The sequence below is a fragment of the Aspergillus undulatus genome (assembly GCF_047715775.1).
Source record: "Aspergillus undulatus strain CBS 261.88 unplaced genomic scaffold BDV17scaffold_6, whole genome shotgun sequence".
NCBI lineage: Eukaryota > Fungi > Ascomycota > Eurotiomycetes > Eurotiales > Aspergillaceae > Aspergillus > Aspergillus undulatus.
Window position 1 is genome coordinate 503,559 of NW_027396610.1, and position 17,561 is coordinate 521,119.

General features: G+C 53.1%; 5 protein-coding genes and 1 non-coding gene across 6 annotated transcripts; 5 read left to right on the top strand and 1 right to left on the bottom strand.

The window, feature by feature from the left end:
• Positions 1-614: 614 nt before the first annotated feature.
• On the top strand, positions 615-5,056 carry nte1 (lysophospholipase). The gene has a single exon (XM_073756786.1). It carries the CDS (start codon positions 721-723, stop codon positions 4,915-4,917), a length of 4,197 nt encoding a protein of 1,398 aa, XP_073619302.1. The 5' UTR covers positions 615-720; the 3' UTR covers positions 4,918-5,056.
• A 255-nt stretch (positions 5,057-5,311) lies between these two features.
• BDV17DRAFT_t32 lies at positions 5,312-5,385 on the bottom strand. Its single transcript has one exon. It is a non-coding gene; the product is annotated as a tRNA-Ile (tRNA).
• Positions 5,386-5,951: 566 nt separating this feature from the next.
• On the top strand, positions 5,952-8,706 carry BDV17DRAFT_196786 (anoctamin family protein). The gene is made up of 5 exons (XM_073755197.1): positions 5,952-6,144; positions 6,206-6,362; positions 6,434-6,722; positions 6,782-7,213; positions 7,262-8,706. The coding sequence occupies exons 1-5, from the start codon at positions 6,063-6,065 to the stop codon at positions 8,516-8,518; spliced, it is 2,217 nt and encodes a 738-aa protein (XP_073619303.1). The 5' UTR covers positions 5,952-6,062; the 3' UTR covers positions 8,519-8,706.
• A 153-nt stretch (positions 8,707-8,859) lies between these two features.
• On the top strand, positions 8,860-10,594 carry BDV17DRAFT_196810 (putative cell wall organization protein/glutathione transferase (Gto3)). The gene is made up of 3 exons (XM_073755198.1): positions 8,860-9,441; positions 9,535-9,999; positions 10,071-10,594. Exons 1-3 carry the CDS (start codon positions 8,953-8,955, stop codon positions 10,245-10,247), a joined length of 1,131 nt encoding a protein of 376 aa, XP_073619304.1. The 5' UTR covers positions 8,860-8,952; the 3' UTR covers positions 10,248-10,594.
• Positions 10,595-11,409: 815 nt separating this feature from the next.
• On the top strand, positions 11,410-12,341 carry BDV17DRAFT_196820 (uncharacterized protein). The gene is made up of 2 exons (XM_073755199.1): positions 11,410-11,697; positions 11,745-12,341. The coding sequence occupies exons 1-2, from the start codon at positions 11,572-11,574 to the stop codon at positions 12,231-12,233; spliced, it is 615 nt and encodes a 204-aa protein (XP_073619305.1). The 5' UTR covers positions 11,410-11,571; the 3' UTR covers positions 12,234-12,341.
• Positions 12,342-12,736: 395 nt separating this feature from the next.
• On the top strand, positions 12,737-17,507 carry BDV17DRAFT_287987 (putative RNA helicase/RNAse III; the record flags this gene model as incomplete). The annotated part of the gene is made up of 6 exons (XM_073761282.1): positions 12,737-12,841; positions 12,889-12,917; positions 12,974-13,022; positions 13,073-13,467; positions 13,518-14,603; positions 14,657-17,507. Coding segments are annotated over 6 exons (4,515 nt in total), but the record flags the coding sequence as incomplete, so codon positions are not given.
• Between the last annotated feature and the right edge of the window lie 54 nt (positions 17,508-17,561).

Consider the following 17,561-nt stretch of genomic DNA (forward strand, 5'->3'; position numbering starts at 1 on the left):
TTTCAACTCATCGGTCTCGGGCAACTGATCGATTCGCTCTTGTCTTCTCGTCCTCGCTGACCTTGTCCGAACCAAGCACCCCGACCTGCGACGGCCCTCCACGAGCTCCCCTCCTGTCGCGGATCGACAGCCAGCCATGTGTGCACGTTGCGGCTCGCCTTGACGATGGTGTTGCTAATCGCTTAGCCCTCCATAATTTGTTGCAGTGTCACCGGGTGAGGAGTCCTGCAACCTTTGCGCAAGTGCCGGGTTTAGCGCTGTTCTTTGAGCAAGCTTCGAAGTGACGATGGCCAACGGTGGAGCTTCTCTTGTTACGCCCGCCCAGCTAGTACATGCGTCACCGTCCTCCCTCTCGAACACCCCCTCCATTGCACCATCGCTGTCGACTACGCTGCCCGCCATAAGCGCCAGCGTCTCTGGCTTCCCTCGCCTAGCTCCTCTTCCCCCGTCGCCGTTGGTATCCCTTCCAGCTCCGACAACCATGGTGGGGTGGATCGGTTGGGTGTTTTCGCTGGTTTTCCAGACGATTCCAAGTATTCTATACTGGGTTATCACCTTTGCTACCATAACGCTGCCCAGATGGCTCTTTACGCTCTTTTCCATGAGCTTGACGTTCACAATGAATTTTACGACGCTGTAAGAGCTGCTCCTCTATCCGTATTTCAATTGCTGCTTTTCAGGCATCGGAATCCACTGACGTATGCGGAATTGTTCCTTAGGATGTTGATCGTGCTGGCGCTGGTTTCAACCGTCAGCTGGTTCATTCGCTATCGTTTCCTCAACATGTACAGCCGCTTGCCCCCGGAGCCCCAACGCAAAGAACCACAACTCGATCTGTTCCCCGATGTGCAGGAAGGCGACTCGAAGCCAGGATTGGCCAACTATCTGGACGAATTTCTGAGCGCGATCAAAGTCTTTGGTTATCTCGAGAGACCCGTATTCCATGAGTTGACGCGCACGATGCAGACGCGGAAGTTGATCGCGGGCGAGACACTTCAGCTGGAGGAAGAGAAGGGCTTTTGTCTGGTTGTGGACGGCTTGGTTCAGATATTTGTCAAGTCGATGCGGGAAGGAAAGCATAACTTGAACGGCGAGCCGATCGAGTCGTCTGACGAAGAAGACCAAGCTCGGGACGGGAAACAAGGATACCAGCTACTTACGGAAGTGAAGAATGGCGCCTCGATGTCGTCGTTGTTCTCTATCCTATCTCTATTTACAGAGGATATACACTTGCGCAATACCGAAGGCTCCGAATCCAGCATGTCCAGTGTGCAGCCAAGTCCTGCGCCAGTGCCCCGATCGTTTTCGGCCAGCCCAGCCGTCCTCCCGAACGGATCAGATCATGAGGACGATAGCACTACGATTAACGGGGATGGAGAACACCTGCCGCCAGTTCCTCCTTTGAACCTAGGAGAAAGCCGCGCGCCTCCACACAACCCTAGTGACCACGCCAAAGCGAAGCGACGAGAGCGACTGAATCGCCGGAAATCGGTGCATCCAGACATTGTGGCTCGAGCTATGGTAGACACGACGATTGCGATCATACCCGCCAGCGCTTTTCGGCGCTTGACGCGACTCTACCCCAGAGCTACTGCTCATATTGTCCAAGTGATCCTTACACGACTTCAGCGAGTGACATTTGCAACAGCGCACTCCTACCTCGGTCTCACAAACGAAGTTCTGGGCATCGAGAAGCAGATGACCAGGTTCACTACCAAGGATTTGCCGAACGACATTCGGGGTTCGGCTCTTGATCGATTGAAAGGCAAATTTTTGAAGGAGAAGGATCGATTAGGTTCTGAGGAAGTCACAAAGGGTATTGCGTTGCATAATCCCTATGCCGGGAGAACGCGTCGGTCGGGCAGCTTTTTGAGAAAGGAGGCTGCTCTACATGCGAAGATGGCGATGACACGGCGGCCCATTTCTCTTATGAACCCGGACCGGTCTCCTACAGAGCGTGACACGGGTGGAGTGAGCCCTGGGGACCTTCTCTCTACAATTCAGCTTTCGCGATTTGGGCCTAGGCATGAACAGTTCGCTACGACACCCAAACTACACACCCCTCTGACCGAGAAAGAACGCTCCCCCATGCGCCGCTCTTCCCTACAACGCAAGGATTCGGTTGACGAGGATGCTCTATTCCGCGAATCCGTATTAGATTGCATTATGGAAGGCATTGGCTTGACTCCCAGCTCACATGACGCACTTCGCAAAGGCGCTCGCTCGGGAGAATTGTCCCCCAGATTGGTCTCGTATGACTCCCGTCGCCAGAAAGCCGTCTTTAGCAACAATGCATTTGGCTTCATTGACGCCTACGAGAATTCCGGAGATGGTGAAACCGAATCTATGATGTCCATGTCTGTTACAAGTGCGGGTGGTACATCGCCCATTGTCAATTTGAGGGAAGAGCTTCGCAATGAGATAGAGATCGTTTATTTCCCTCAAGGATCCATTCTGGTGGAACAGGGCGAGCGTCATCCGGGACTGTACTATGTTATAGACGGCTTTCTGGATGTCGGGGTCCAGGTCAACGAGAAGGGGGAGGATCTCGTTGGGATCTCGAGACCAGGTCAATCGCAATTGGAGGAGGATCTTTTCCCGACGCTGAAGCATACACAAACGGCTACGTCGCGCGGCGCGACCAATGCGGCTTTCACGAATGAGTCGTCAAGGCGCAAAAGGGCGTCCCGAAAGTCTCTTTACATGATCAAGCCGGGTGGAATGCAGGGCTATGTAGGCGCGATGGCTTCTTACCGCTCGTATACCGATGTCGTCGCGCAGACGGATGTTTACGTAGGGTTCCTCCCGCGAGCATCCCTAGAACGATTGGCCGAAAGGTATCCAATTGCCCTTCTGACATTGGCAAAGAGGCTCACAGGCTTGCTTCCGCGCATGCTTCTCCATATCGACTTTGCTTTGGAGTGGGTGCAGGTCAACGCCGGTCAAGTCATCTACCATCAAGGCGATGAAAGCGACGCTATCTACATCACGCTTAATGGACGTCTCCGGTCTGTCCACGAGGGGCATGGAGGCAAAATGACTGTCGTCGGTGAGCATGGTCAAGGGGAAAGTGTTGGCGAGCTGGAGGTCATGACCGAGTCGACGCGGCCAGCTACTCTGCACGCTATACGAGACACCGAGTTGGCAAAATTTCCTCGGTCTCTCTTCAACAGTCTCGCCCAGGAACACACTGGAATTACCATACAGGTGTCTAAACTCATTGCTCAGCGGATGCGGGATCTAGTCGAGAATCCCATGTCCGAGCAAGGCGAGCCCGGTAATACCGGCAATGTCAGGAACGCAACCTCAACACTCAACCTTCGCACTGTTGGCATTCTTCCGATAACTGCAGGTGTCCCGGTAGTCGAATTCGGCAATCGACTTCTCAATGCTCTTCAACAGATTGGTGTTACCGATGGTGTCACATCTCTGAACCAGGCCGCTATCCTGAATCACCTAGGTCGGCACGCTTTCAGCCGCATGGGGAAGCTTAAGCTCTCACAGTACTTGGCTGATCTGGAGGAGAAATACGGGATGGTCCTATACATTGCTGACACTAATGTGAACTCCCCATGGACCCAAACATGCATTAGTCAGGCCGACTGTATCCTGTTGGTGGGCCTCGCGGAGTCGTCGCCCAACGTCGGCGAATATGAAAGGTTCCTACTCGGCATGAAGACAACAGCACGGAAAGAGTTGGTGCTGCTGCATTCGGATCGGTATTGCCCTCCAGGGGCCACCCGCAAATGGCTCAAGAACCGTGTCTGGGTTAACGGAGGCCATCATCATATCCAAATGGGCTTCCGACTTACGGCCGAGCCATCCCATCCACAAACGAAACGACTCGGCACAGTCCTGAAGCAAAGAGTTCAAATCCTCCAGGCCGAGATCCAGAAATACACCTCTCGACGGATTCGGCAAACGCCACTTTACTCGGATCAGACACCATTCAAAGGCGACTTCCATCGCTTAGCACGCCGACTTTGCGGCAGGGCAGTCGGCCTGGTTCTTGGCGGAGGCGGTGCGAGAGGTATCGCTCACGTTGGAGTCATCAAAGCTCTAGAGGAAGCCGGCATACCTGTTGACATCGTCGGTGGAACATCCATCGGTGCCTTTATCGGCGGTCTGTATGCCAGAGATGGCGACGTTGTTCCCATGTATGGCCGCGCAAAGAAGTTCGCCGGCCGCATGGGGAGCATGTGGCGGTTCGCCCTGGACCTAACCTATCCCTCCGTCTCATACACAACCGGCCATGAGTTCAACCGCGGTATCTTCAAAACCTTCGGCGATAGCCAAATCGAAGATTTCTGGCTCGAATTCTACTGCAACACGACCAACATCAGCCGCTCCCGAGCCGAGTATCATTCCTCCGGCTACGTCTGGCGCTACGTCCGCGCATCAATGTCACTAGCAGGCCTCCTCCCTCCAATCTGCGACGAGGGAAGCATGCTCCTTGACGGAGGCTACATCGACAACCTCACGGTAGCGCACATGAAAACACTCGGCGCAGACGTGATCTTCGCAATCGACGTCGGCTCCATCGACGACAACACCCCGCAAGGCTACGGCGACTCCCTCTCCGGTATCTGGTCTGTAATAAACAGGTGGAACCCATTCTCCGCGGTCCCCAATCCGCCAACCCTCTCTGAAATCCAAGCGCGCCTCGCCTACGTCTCCTCCATCGACAATCTCGAACGCGCCAAGAACACCCCTGGCTGCCTCTACATGCGCCCTCCCATCGACCGCTACGGAACGCTCGAGTTCGGCAATTTTGACGAAATCTATCAAGTTGGGTACCTCTATGGTAAGGAGTATTTGCAGAAGTTGAAGAGTGAGGGGTCCTTGCCGCTGCCGGAGGAGACGGAGGAGAAGAAGAAGTTGCAGCGGACTCTTGCGCCGCGGCGCGCTAGTATCTAATGACAATCTCATGGACAGTATCGATGATGATACAAGTGTTATAGGCACCGGCCATTTACCGATTCTTTCTTTGAGCGATAAACTCACGTTTATAGAGTAGCGATTTTTCTTGAAATGTATGCATCATTGCATATTTGGTCCATTAGCTGCCATCATTTCCATCCTCGAGTATACCGTACGTGGCCTGGCACTTCATGAGACAGTGACAGCCGTCGAGAATCCAAGTAGTATAGCAGCATATATACTCGGTTCCAGTGCTGTAGGCTCAGTATTAGTCACAATTTACTTGAAGTTAGGCCTCGGGGCAGGGTCCAGGGCCTGGCTTGTTTGTTACTAAGGTTATTATCAAGTTCTTTATCAGGTGCAGGGGAAAAAAAAGAAAAAAAGAAAAAGATGGTCCCAGAGAGGCTCGAACTCTCGACGTCCGCATTATTAGTACGACGCTCTAACCAACTGAGCTATGGAACCCGTTGTTATGGTACGATGTATTTAGGTTGTATACACAAGCCTAAATCACTTTACTCTGAGCTGAAGCGTAGCATTGTTTTGGCGGAGTATGACCAGGGCCAGATGCCCTTCCCGAGGCCACGAGCTTGACTTACTCCGTACTCTTCGATGAGTATAGTCGCTGCATAAAGTATATCTCCTGAGCCGTCTGCCAACAGTACGGTATGCTGAGATTTGGAGTTGGCGTGGCTAGGTGTGGATGTTTTCTGCCTTAACATGGCGTCTAACATGCCAAAATATATAAACCCCACCCCTACCGCTCTTTGCGAGTTCATCAATCCTTTACAGGATACAAAGTAACAAGAACAATATGCTAGAAGGTACACCCTGCAAGCACGATGATAAGACATCAAGATACCAGCTTGCGCCACTTGTGAGATCATAGCGTGTCAGATAACGCACGATCTGGTGGCAGTGGTGGCAGCGGGCCATTGATCGAGTGCCAAGGCCACACTACCAGTCGAGCTTCGTATTGCCGATGACGACAGTCCGCTCCCTCTCCTTTATTTTTATCAGCCCCCCTCAAACCCCCTCTCCCTAATGGGACGCACATATCAATTACCTCCCTAGGATATCTGCTCAACTATTCTACCTAGTTTTCACCTCCCATTCATTCCCCCTCTACACTGTCTCGATAAATGGCTTCCTCCTCCGCCAAGGGCGGCTCGCATACCAACTTCTATGCGGACTACGTCATTCAGTATAGCTATGCCAATACCGGTAGGCAGGACTGCACCTCCGAATACGAGGGGCTCGTATTGACTTCCGTGATCATGTCTAGGTCCGTCCAGGGCTTCCGAGGAGCTAGAGCTGCTCCTCCGGAAATTATGGGAGGTCGGACTCCAAGCTGAAGTGCGGCCCGGCGAGGACAGCAACCTGCTTGTTTTCGTCCGCGCGTCGAGGAAGAAGAGTCTGCAGCGTGCTGTTTATCAGTCTCGGTACCTTGGCCCTTTCCTAACAACTGATTCTGTGATTGATGGCTAATTGGGATTGGTTGTTCAACTTGTAGCATTCGCAACTGGCTCCATGGCGTCCGCAGCTCCGAACCCGAAGACGAGGCTTCCGCCGAACCGCAGACCGAGTCTGAGCGACTGCGCATTATAAACCACATGATCACGCTGCCGCATGATACGGGTGGTGCGGGGATCACGCCGAAGCATGGACACTGGAAGAATGTGATTGCGGTGTTTCCGTTGCATGACGAGGGCAAGAATCGGGAGTACTTGACGGATTGGAGTAAGAAGACATTTTTGTCGGAGGAAGACTTGGATCAAATTAGAGATAAGTTTGGGGAGAGTGTGCGTTGTCCCGATTGACATGGTTGGTGGCGTCGAGCTAACGGTTTTGATTAATGCAGGTCGGGTTCTACTTTGCGTTCTTGCAGTCGTACTTCAAGTTCCTGCTTTTCCCAGCGGCCTTTGGATTCTCGTGTTGGTTGTTGTTGGGTTCGTTCTCGATCATTTATACTGTGGTCAATTGTCTGTGGGGTGTTATTTTCATCGAATACTGGAAGCGACAGGAGGAGGATCTTAGTTGCCGGTGGCAGACGAAGGGGGTGTCGGTTGTGCGATCCAAGCGGCGAGAATTTAAGCCGGAGAGAGAAGTCCAGGACCAGATCACCGGCGAGACACGGGGTATCTTTCCGGCGACGACTCGGTTGCAGAGACAACTTCTTCAGGTCCCCTTTGCTGTGGTCTCGACTGTCGCGCTCGGCGCCATCATTGCGACGTGCTTTGCTATTGAGATTTTTATCTCTGAAGTGTACACTGGTCCGCTGAAGTCGTACTTGGTAAGTACGCCCAATCCCGGAATTTGTACAAGCGGGCTTATTGTATAGGTCTTCATCCCGACTATCCTGCTATCGGCCTTGATTCCTACTATGAGCGGAGTCCTCGTCAAGGTTGCGACGAAGCTGAACGATTATGAAAACTACGAAACCCAAACGGCATATGACACCGCGCTGACGCAGAAGATTTTCGTGATCAACTTTATCACCTCATATCTCCCCATCCTCCTAACGGCCTTTGTCTATATTCCGTTTGCTAGCTTGATTGTTCCTCACCTGGATGTTTTCCATTTGACAGTCCGACCTTTTGTGTCGAAAGAAAAGGCAACCACCGCCGAACACAGCAGCTTCAACATCAACCCCGATCGCCTGCGGAAGCAAGTCATCTATTTTACTGTCACGGCTCAGGTAGTCGGATTCGCGATGGAGACCATTGTGCCATTCGTGAAGCAAAAGTTCGCCCGCCAGTACAAGGAATATAAGAGAAAGAAGACAGGCAGGGTGAACTCTGGCTTGGAAGGGGAAACTCAAAAGGCTCCAAAGCACTCGTACGATGACCACGAAGACGAGGTTCAGTTCCTCACGCGCGTCCGCAGGGAAGCCGACCGCGACGACTACAACGTCACTGACGATCTCCGAGAGATGTGCATCCAGTTCGGCTACCTGGCTCTCTTCTCTCCCGTCTGGCCCTTAGTGCCGTGCTCCTTCCTGGTCAACAACTGGGTTGAGCTCCGCTCTGACTTCTTCAAAATCATTGTCGAGTGCAAGCGCCCGTCTCCAATCCGCGTCGACACCATCGGTCCCTGGCTCGACACTCTCGGGTTCCTTTCCTGGGTAGGAAGCATCACAAGCGCCGCGCTGGTCTACATGTTCAACACAAGCACGCACGGTCCAAACGGCGAGCCCTCGGCCATCAAGGGCTGGGCTCTTCTGCTGACGATCTTCTTCGCCGAACATCTCTACCTCATTGTGCGCTACGTCGTCCAAGCCACAATTGCCAAGTTCGAGCCGCCCAATGTTCGCCGCGAGAAGACGGAACAGTACATGCTTCGCAAGCGGTACCTCGAGTCGACACTGGGCGCACGTAGCAGCGACGAGGAGGAAGATCTCACGGCCAAGGACGAGTCCATGGAATTGTCTGAGATCACGAGGAAGTCGCTTGAGGATGATGCGCGAGGCTGGACGAAGCATGATACGAATGCCGAGGAGCGGTTCTGGATGCGTCAGAAGGGGTGGAGGGAGTCTGTTAGAGTTGCGGCTTCGATTGTTGAAAGTTCGGCCGAGGCAGATTCGAAGAAGGAGCAGTGATTACTGTATACTGTATATACTAAGGGTGTGAAGTGTATAGAGGGGTTAAGGGAAGAATGTTTGGTTGTTTTTCAGTTTTCATTTCTGCAAGCGATGTTTGAAGCAGTCATTGTTATGCATTGTTCGGTTCATCGTTATATATTCTTAATGCGATTTATAGATCTTTGAATGCTTTACCAGTAGGTGACACCGCCACCTTGTCCGCTACATACCCTGGAGTACAATCAGATCAGACTTAGATTAGGTTGATCTAAGCTCATAAGTGGGGCTAAACCCGTCATACCCCCCAAATCCCCCACCCTGACATCAGCCCACTCCGTATATCCGACGGTATAATTATCACACACCCCAGCAATAGAACACACAGCCATGTCTCCAATTCCAACCTCAACCTCAAGACCACTCTAACCTCAATCCAAGAAACAGCCATAACCATGTCCCAACCAAACATTTCAAACCAAATCCATACCCCGTCCACCTCAGACGGCTGGCACGGCACAATCTCCCCAGATGCAGATCCAGGATCAGATTCAAACCCCCCTTCCGTTGGCATCTACCCCCCAGCCCCGGGCCGGTACCACCTCTACATAGGCCTCTTCTGCCCCTTCGCGCACCGCGTAAACTTCATCCGGCACCTGAAGGGACTAACAGAGATCATAGATATCAGCGTGGTAATGCCGTATCCGAAGGGGGATGAGAATGGGTGGCCTGGGTGGCGGTTTCTGAAATCCAGTTCCGGCTCCGATGGGAAAGAGGGTGAAGGTGAAAGTGGGGGTGGGGAGGAGTATCCGGACGCGACGGTTGATAGGCTCTTCGGGGAAGATTATCTGCATAAGGTTTATTTTAGGGATGATCCGGGGTATAAAGGGCGGTATTCGGTTCCTGTGCTTTGGGATCGAGAAACAGGGGGGATTGTTTGTAATGTACTACCTATCATACTCTTTCCTCTCTCTTTCAGTGATCTGAGTGGATTGGATGCGGACGTGGACGAAGACGAGACTGATAGATGACTACAGGAAAGCCTCGAACTCCTCCGCTGGCTCCCCACCGCATTCAACAGCATCCTCCCCCCCGAAAAAGCCCGTATAGATACCTACCCGCCTCACCTACGCCCCCAAATAGACAGTATAAGCCGCTGGATCCTCCCTCATCTGTGCACGGGCGTGTACAAAGCCGGCTTCGCAAACACTCAAGACGAATACGACAAGAACGTGATTCTTGTCTTCGGGGCGCTGAATAAACTCGAGAAGATCGTGCACGCCAATGGCGGGCCGTTCATTCTAGGCTCTGAACTGACGGAACTGGATATCCTGGTTTATGTCACGCTGATCCGGTTCGATCCGGTTTACGTTCAGCATTTCAAGTGTAACCTTGGTACGATTCGGCATGACTATCCCGTGCTGGATAATTGGCTCAGGGGGATTTATTGGGGTGTTGAGGCTGCGAGGGGGAGTACGAATTTTAAGCATATTAAGGAGAATGTAAGCCCCCAATCCCGGGTATCCTCCCGTGTCCTTGAATGAGGACTAAGTGAGTTCCACTGTGTTCGCAGTATACTAAAAGCCACTACGACATCAACCCCAAGGCAATCACGCCTCTGGGGCCGTGGCCGGATATCGAGGAGGGCTTTGAGCGGGATTGGAGTAAGTTGAGGGTTGGGGGTGTGAGACATCCTGAGGTCGTTGCGTTTGAGATTATGGGGTTAGATGAGGAGAAAGGTGTTTTTTAATGGTGGAATTGGGAAGTACCCTATGTATTATCGCAGTGTGTTGATGTTGCATTGGATGTAAGCGGTTTACTCTCTGGTAGAGTCCAGTGCAGTGAGGAGCTGCCAAGAGTTGTGGCATTAGTCAGCGTTATCGGGCAATTAGTCATACGTCCGGATGAGGTTAGCGTCGGTGTCGACTGTCGGAGATATGGCAGGTCAGATTGCCTATGAACCAGATCTGAGAGTAAAGTGATCTGTGAGTGGAAAAGACTGAAAGTACGGAGTACAGATGTAGTCCATGGTTCTCACCAAGTGTATAAAGTACTCAAGGTTGGCTGTTAGTGAAGGTTGAGTGACAATTCAAGGCAGGAATGACAGCCTGAGGCACTGGCCCCACGTCAGCAACTGCCCGTCACTTCCGCCTTCCGCCTTCTGCTTTTCTTCAGCTCCGGACATCCACCATCATTATTTCATAAGAACACAGTCAGCAAGCCTCAGTTGCCAGCCTGAACGCCGATTTCCACCATCCCTGGCCCTGCTTACCTCATCGATCTTGGTACTTGCGTCCATTCCATCTTCTTCCCCTCTCGCCCTCGATACTGCCTTATACCCCGTGTGCTCCTTGCTGTCAATCGTGCAACGTGAATTGAAACCGTGCTGTCCCCTCCCGGGCGCGTCCTTTTGTTGACTGAAGCTCGTTGTCTCAAAGAGTCTCATGCAGCCTGCACTAGCTCCAGCGCCGCATCCAAGCATGCAAACATCTGCTCAGGTAAGCAACTCTATGCCTGTCGCGGTTTGTCATCAGATCGCTCGCGACGGAGTAGACTACCTACCTCTGCCCCGTCTCTGCCTCGCGATACTGGCGGTCTTTCCAACAAGGCCGTCCGTCGCTGTCTGGGATTTGCCACGCGCGAGTCGAGCGATGACCTCACCCGCGCGTCCCATGGCGTCGTGTCTCGCTCCGGTCGCGTCGGACAGCGACAGCGCGACGTATCTAGACATGTCAAGACATGAATGCTGACTGATGCTTGTCGCAGGACCATGCTGACCAAGGTAAGACATAAGCCTTGTCGCGCGACCCCGTGGTCTCCGGATCGCCCGGCCGCGGCGCGTTGCGATAAGCCGCGATAGGATATCTGCATCTACCTCCCCATCGAACTTTGTTTACTGACAGTTTACAGTGCTCCACGATTCGCTGCTAGCAGCGTCTGCGCACCAGCACTTGTCACAACACCCTCAGCAACCCCGTCCGCAACAGCCCCCGCAACAACCTCACCACTTGCAACCGAATGCCCCAAGCCCGCGAGACCAGAACAACATAGACCCTGCGATCTCCGGGGCTGCAATGCTTCCTCCCGCGTCGCAACCCCCAGCGCAGCCGGAACCGGCTGATGACGACGAGTCGCCCAAGAGCTATGGGAAGCGACCACTATCCACCTCAAAGCGCGCCGCGCAAAACCGTGCAGCTCAAGTACGTGAATCCGATTTCCGCTCGCAGACTCTCACTAACTGGCGCAGAGGGCGTTCCGTCAGCGCAAGGAGAGCTATATTCGCAAGTTGGAGGAGCAGGTAAAGGAGTTTGAAATCATGTCGCAGGAGTACAAAGCTCTGCAGTCTGAGAACTATCAACTGCGCGAATACATCATCAATCTCCAGTCTCGGCTGCTGGATTCGCACGGCGAAGTCCCTGAGCTGCCCGGGAACATCGACCTCAGTCAACCCCGTGCCGAAATCTCGGTACCCCAACCACCTACCCGACCCGGCCAGGGTGCTCCCCAAGCCCCCCAGCAGGGCTCGCCTCAGTCTCAGGTCTCCATTGCCAACGATGACATGAACTCGCTAAACCGCATAGCGGAAGCCGGTCTTGGAATGCGCAAGCACCCGAACGAGGAAGCTTTTCTGAATAACAACTTCCAGGCTCGGCGAGGGCGAGTAGATGAGGGCGCGGAACCCTCGGACACAACGAAGACGGAGGGTCCTAGTCACGGCTTACCGCTTGTTTCATGAGCATGACTAAACTATCATCTGTATGCATTATCAGCTGTCTTCACTACTGCTATCCTTGAGCCTTCATGGCTCTGTGTTATCTATCAGCGTCTGCTATTTTTTCGTTCCAATCAGCTCGAGTAATCTTTGGTGTATGGCGCAGAATGAGTGAGGCTGATCTGTCCCTGGGTGTGTTTTGCGAGGACACGAGCTCCATCTGAGTCCTGGGATTGTCTTTCAGCAAGTATCTAATTCGCACGCAATGTCAATGGGAATACCCCCGCTTGTATCTGCAAGAACACCGTCCGTAGCAGTGGTACTGGGTGTTGGAAGTAAAGAGACCACTAGAGCATCGGGAACCTGGTTTGCTTTTTGTTTATCTATTGGAACCCCACTCTCATCCACTTCAAACCAAGTTACCACCCCCACCATCCTACTATCAACATTTCAACATCTCCCTAACAACACACTTCACTTTTTCATCATGTCCCGTCCTGATTTTCGCTGAATGATCAATAGCGGACATGGCCTTCGTCCCCACGGGGGACCCCGACCCTCCGGATTACCGGGCGCGGAGCTACCAACTGGAGATGTTCGAGGCGAGCCTACAAGGCAACATCGTCGTTGCAGTATGAGCCAATGTTCCCACACATACTCATTTTCTAATGACTCTTAGATGGGTACGGGAAGCGGCAAGACGCACATGTACGGTCCTCTTCTGACTTCCTGTTCACACCCCGTTGGCTGACATTATGTACTAGCGCCCTGCTGCGAATCATGCATGAGCTGGAGCATTCCGACGGAAATAAGGTGCAACCCCCTCAATTTTGCCTAACTCACCTGCTAACAAAAACACACAGTTAATATGGTTCCTAGCACCCACAGTAGCCCTCTGCCTCCAACAGCACGCCGTAATAGCGCGGCACATCCCTGCCGCCAAATCGCGCACACTAACAGGGCTCGACAAAGTCGAGCTCTGGACGGAGCAGGAGATTTGGGACTCTGTGCTCGATGACATCCAAATCGTTGTTTCAACGCCCGCCGTCCTTCTCGACGCCATGACGCACGGCTTCGTGAGGATCTCACGACTAGGTCTAATTATCTTTGATGAGGCGCACCATTGTACCCGCAATCACCCGGCGAATAATGTTATGAGATTGTTTTATCATCCGGCTGTTGCAGAGCATGGTCCCGAAGCTGTCCCGAAGATTTTGGGGCTCACGGCTAGTGCGGCGGCGAATTTGCAGGAGTTGAAGTACGTGCTATTATGTTTGATGGTGGAAGGCCAGGGTCTAACGAGTATAGGGTCATCGAAGCGAATCTCAACGCAGCCTGCACGACGCCCCAAGAGCACAGACATGAACTCCTAGAACACACGCATAGACCTGAGCTTATACGGGTCCTTTACACGCCGCTCGTCGTAGAAGGTATATCATCCTTCGGCGGCATGCCAAGAGCACTGATCGAGGCATACGGAATGCTGAAACTCGAAGACGACCCCTATGTTAAGAAACTACGAGCGGTTTCGCCAAACGGAGAGGCATTGCAGAAAGTACTTGAGACGGGGAATACGTACTGCAGCGACCAGTTGAAGAAGTTTGTTCGTCGGGTCATTCACATCTTCACGGAGCTGGGTGTCTGGGCGGCGGATTACTTTATCTGGGTTTCTACTGAGCAATTACGGAGCAGGGTCTTTGGTAACGGTAACGAGCTTATGGACCTGGACGATGACGAGAAGAAGTATCTGGTTGATATCCTGTCGAAGTTGCCTGTCCCTAACCTGGACACACACTCGACCGATCCAGCGGACTTTCCCGTCTCGCCGAAGTTCGAGGCCCTGGTCGCTTTTCTGCTCGGCACAGAAGAACATGACTTCTCCGGTTTAATATTCGTACAGCAACGAGCAACCGTCGCCGTAATGTCTCACCTCCTAACCGTCCACCCACTGACCAGGGACCGTTTCCGCACGGGCGGCTTCATCGGAATGTCCAACTCGACAAAAAAGAAAGATATGCTCGGTGACCTTCTCACCGTCAACATGCAACGCGACACACTCGACGACTTCCGCGACGGCCGCAAAAACCTGATTGTTTCCACTAATGTGCTGGAAGAGGGTATCGATGTTAGCGCCTGCAGCGTGGTAGTCTGCTACGATAAGCCGCCGAATCTCAAGTCGTTTGTGCAGCGGCGTGGACGGGCCCGTCGGCAACATTCTACATACGCGATGGTTCTTTCGACGGAAGATGACGATTCGACGTTGAAGAAGTGGCATAATGTTGAGAAGGCTATGGAGGAGGCGTATCAGGAGGATCGGAAGAGATTGGAGGAGGTTATGGCGCTTGAAGACGTTGATGAGGATGTATTTGCGAGGTTTCGCGTTGAGGCTACAGGGTATGTTTTCTCTTCGACCAAGGTCGAATGTCGAAGGAAGCTGACCATCACAGTGCTATTTTGACAGCCGACAACGCAATGCAACACCTCTTCCACTTCTGCTCCACACTTCCTGCTCAAGCAAACGTCGACAATAAGCCCGAGTTTTCCTTCGAGCGCCACGACGGCGCCCTCCTAAAAGGCAAAGTAACCCTTCCAAGCTGTGTAATCCCCGCAGTCCGACGCGCAACGGGTACATCATGGTGGAAGACGGAGCGAGCAGCTAGAAAGGAAGCCGCGTTCCAGGCGTATAAAGCACTCTACGAGCATGGACTGGTGAATGATAATCTTCTCCCGCTGACGAAGAGCCGCGAGTTCAACCGCAAGGACCTCGCTTCTGTCCCGGCTATTCAGGATGTCAGGGCGCAGTATGACCCGTGGGTTGATTTGGCAGATGCATGGTTGGAGCCGAACCCGGACCTGCATCAGAGCCGTATTATTATCCGCCAGGATGGGAACGAGACGTACATGAACATGATTTCACCAGCCGCCGTACCAAGTCTTGAGCCCATGGTCCTGCTCTGGGATAGCGAGACGACATACACCGTTGAATTTGAGGCTGCAGAGCCTGTTCAATTGACTGCTGAGGACATCGAAAGCTTGCGCGCGACCACGGCCCTTTACCTCCAGGCTACAACAACCAGACGCCTATCCAACAGCCGGGACTTCATCACGCTTTTTGGCCCTGATCTACCTCCAGATGAGTTACGAACATGGCTAGAGAAGAACCAAAGCCACGAACCCGCACAAGAAGTCTTCTCCAGCCAGCGCGGCAACGACCGCATGGGCCTAGTCCGAAATCACCTACGCTACGGCGAGATCCTGCTCTTCAAACGGTGGATCGATCGCGGCGGCGGCCTAGAGCTCGAATGCGACTTGTACCCTAAGCGTCGGAACCTTCTACAGAAGCATAATCTCGTCACGGCCGCGAAACGGCTTGCCGCTGACGAAGACCACATCGAGACCGAGACTCTGGAACCCCAATCACCAAAAACACGCATTATCCCAGCAGAAACAGCCACCATATCCAACCTCCCCGCAACAGAATCCGTCTTCGGCCGCTTCATCGCCGTCATCACAGATAGGCTCGAAGCCGCGCTGGTCGCGGCAAATCTAGCACGCACCATCTTACCCGGTATCACCTTCACTGACACCCTCCACATCATAACTGCCCTTACAATGCCCCTCGCCCAAGCACCAACAAACTACCAGCGCTATGAGTTCTTCGGCGACAGCGTCCTCAAGTTCACCGTTGCGAGTCAGCTCTACTTTGCGAATCCGAATTGGCACGAAGGGTATCTTACGCAGGCGCTTCATGCGCTTGTGCAGAATGGGAGGCTTGCGAGGGCTGCGCTTGATTCGGGGTTGGATCGGTTTATTATTGCGAGAAGGTTTACGCCGAGGAGGTGGAGTGCGCCGTTGATTTCTGAGAAACAGGCAACTGGTGATGAGATTGGGCCAGGGACGGGGAGTGGGAGTGGGAATGGGAAAAGGGCCATGTCGAGCAAGGTCCTGGCTGACGTTGTGGAGGCCCTCATTGGAGCTGCTTATTTTGACGGTGGGCACGAGATGGCTAGGGCTGTTATACAGCGTTTCCTGCCTGACATTAAACTCACTCGATCAAGCAGCCCTTATATCAACATCAACGTCGACAACGACACGAACACTGACACTGACACACCAATGTCAAACTCCGATTCCAACTTCAACACCCAAACCCAATCCCTCACCCCCCACCTAATAAACCACACCCCCCTCGAATCCGCCCTCGGCTACACATTCACCGACGAATCCATTCTCCTCGAAGCCCTCACCCACCCCTCCGTCCAGCACGACTCCATCACGCAATCCTACCAGCGCCTTGAGTTCCTCGGCGATGCAGTCCTCGATATGCTCGTCGTTGAGATTATGAGGCTTCACCCGAGGGATCTGAATCAGGGCGATATGACCCGCGTCAAGCAGGCGCTTGTTAATGGCAATTTGTTGGGATTTTTGTGTGCGGAGTTTGGGTTCGAGTCAAATTCAGGAAAGGAGAATGAGGGTGGAGATGGAGATGGAAAAGGGACCATGATGCATCTATACACGTACCTTCGCCACTCCCCCTCAACCCCCCTCTTCACATCCACCTCCACAAGCAACGGCACCACCACTATCATAACCAAAGACAAAAGCAACATCCTAACCCGGCACTCAATCCTCCGCAATCCCATCCTCACCCACATAACCAACGGGAAAACATACCCCTGGTCCCTCCTCTCATCATTGAACGCCGACAAGGTTCTCAGCGATATAATCGAGTCCATTCTCGGCGCGATATACGTTGACTCAGGTTGTGATCTGGACCCGTGCCGCCGATTCATTGAAAGACTCGGACTGGTGGCTTATGCGCAGCGGATTTTGGATGAGGGGGTTGATGTGCTGCATCCGTTGCAGAGGGTTCAGGTTTTGCTGGCGAGGTTGGCGTCTGCCTCTAGGTCTAGGTCTGCTTTTGCGCCTATGAGACGGGTGGATGCGGATGGGGATGTACATGAGGTGGGTGAGAGAGAAGAAACATGGAAGTTCGAATATAAGACTGTTCGTGTTCCCGGCCACGGCCAGCCAGGCAGTGAGACTGAGACAAACTCCTCCCCACCATCCTCACTTTCCTCCTCCACCCCACCTAACCTCACAACCGATCTCAATCCCGGTATCTTGGAATCTGAAGCAAGCTACACCAGCACAATCACCCTCTCAACTCTGAACCTGGATCTCGACGATGTAACGGTGCACGGGTATATCAGTAAAGAAAGTGCCGAGGTTCACGCCGCGCTTAAGGTTCTTGAATTGCTTGAGGAGAGACAACTTACAACTGGTTCTGGTGTTACTGTTGAGAATGGGAATGGAGATGGGAATGGAGATGGGAATGGAGATGGGAATGGA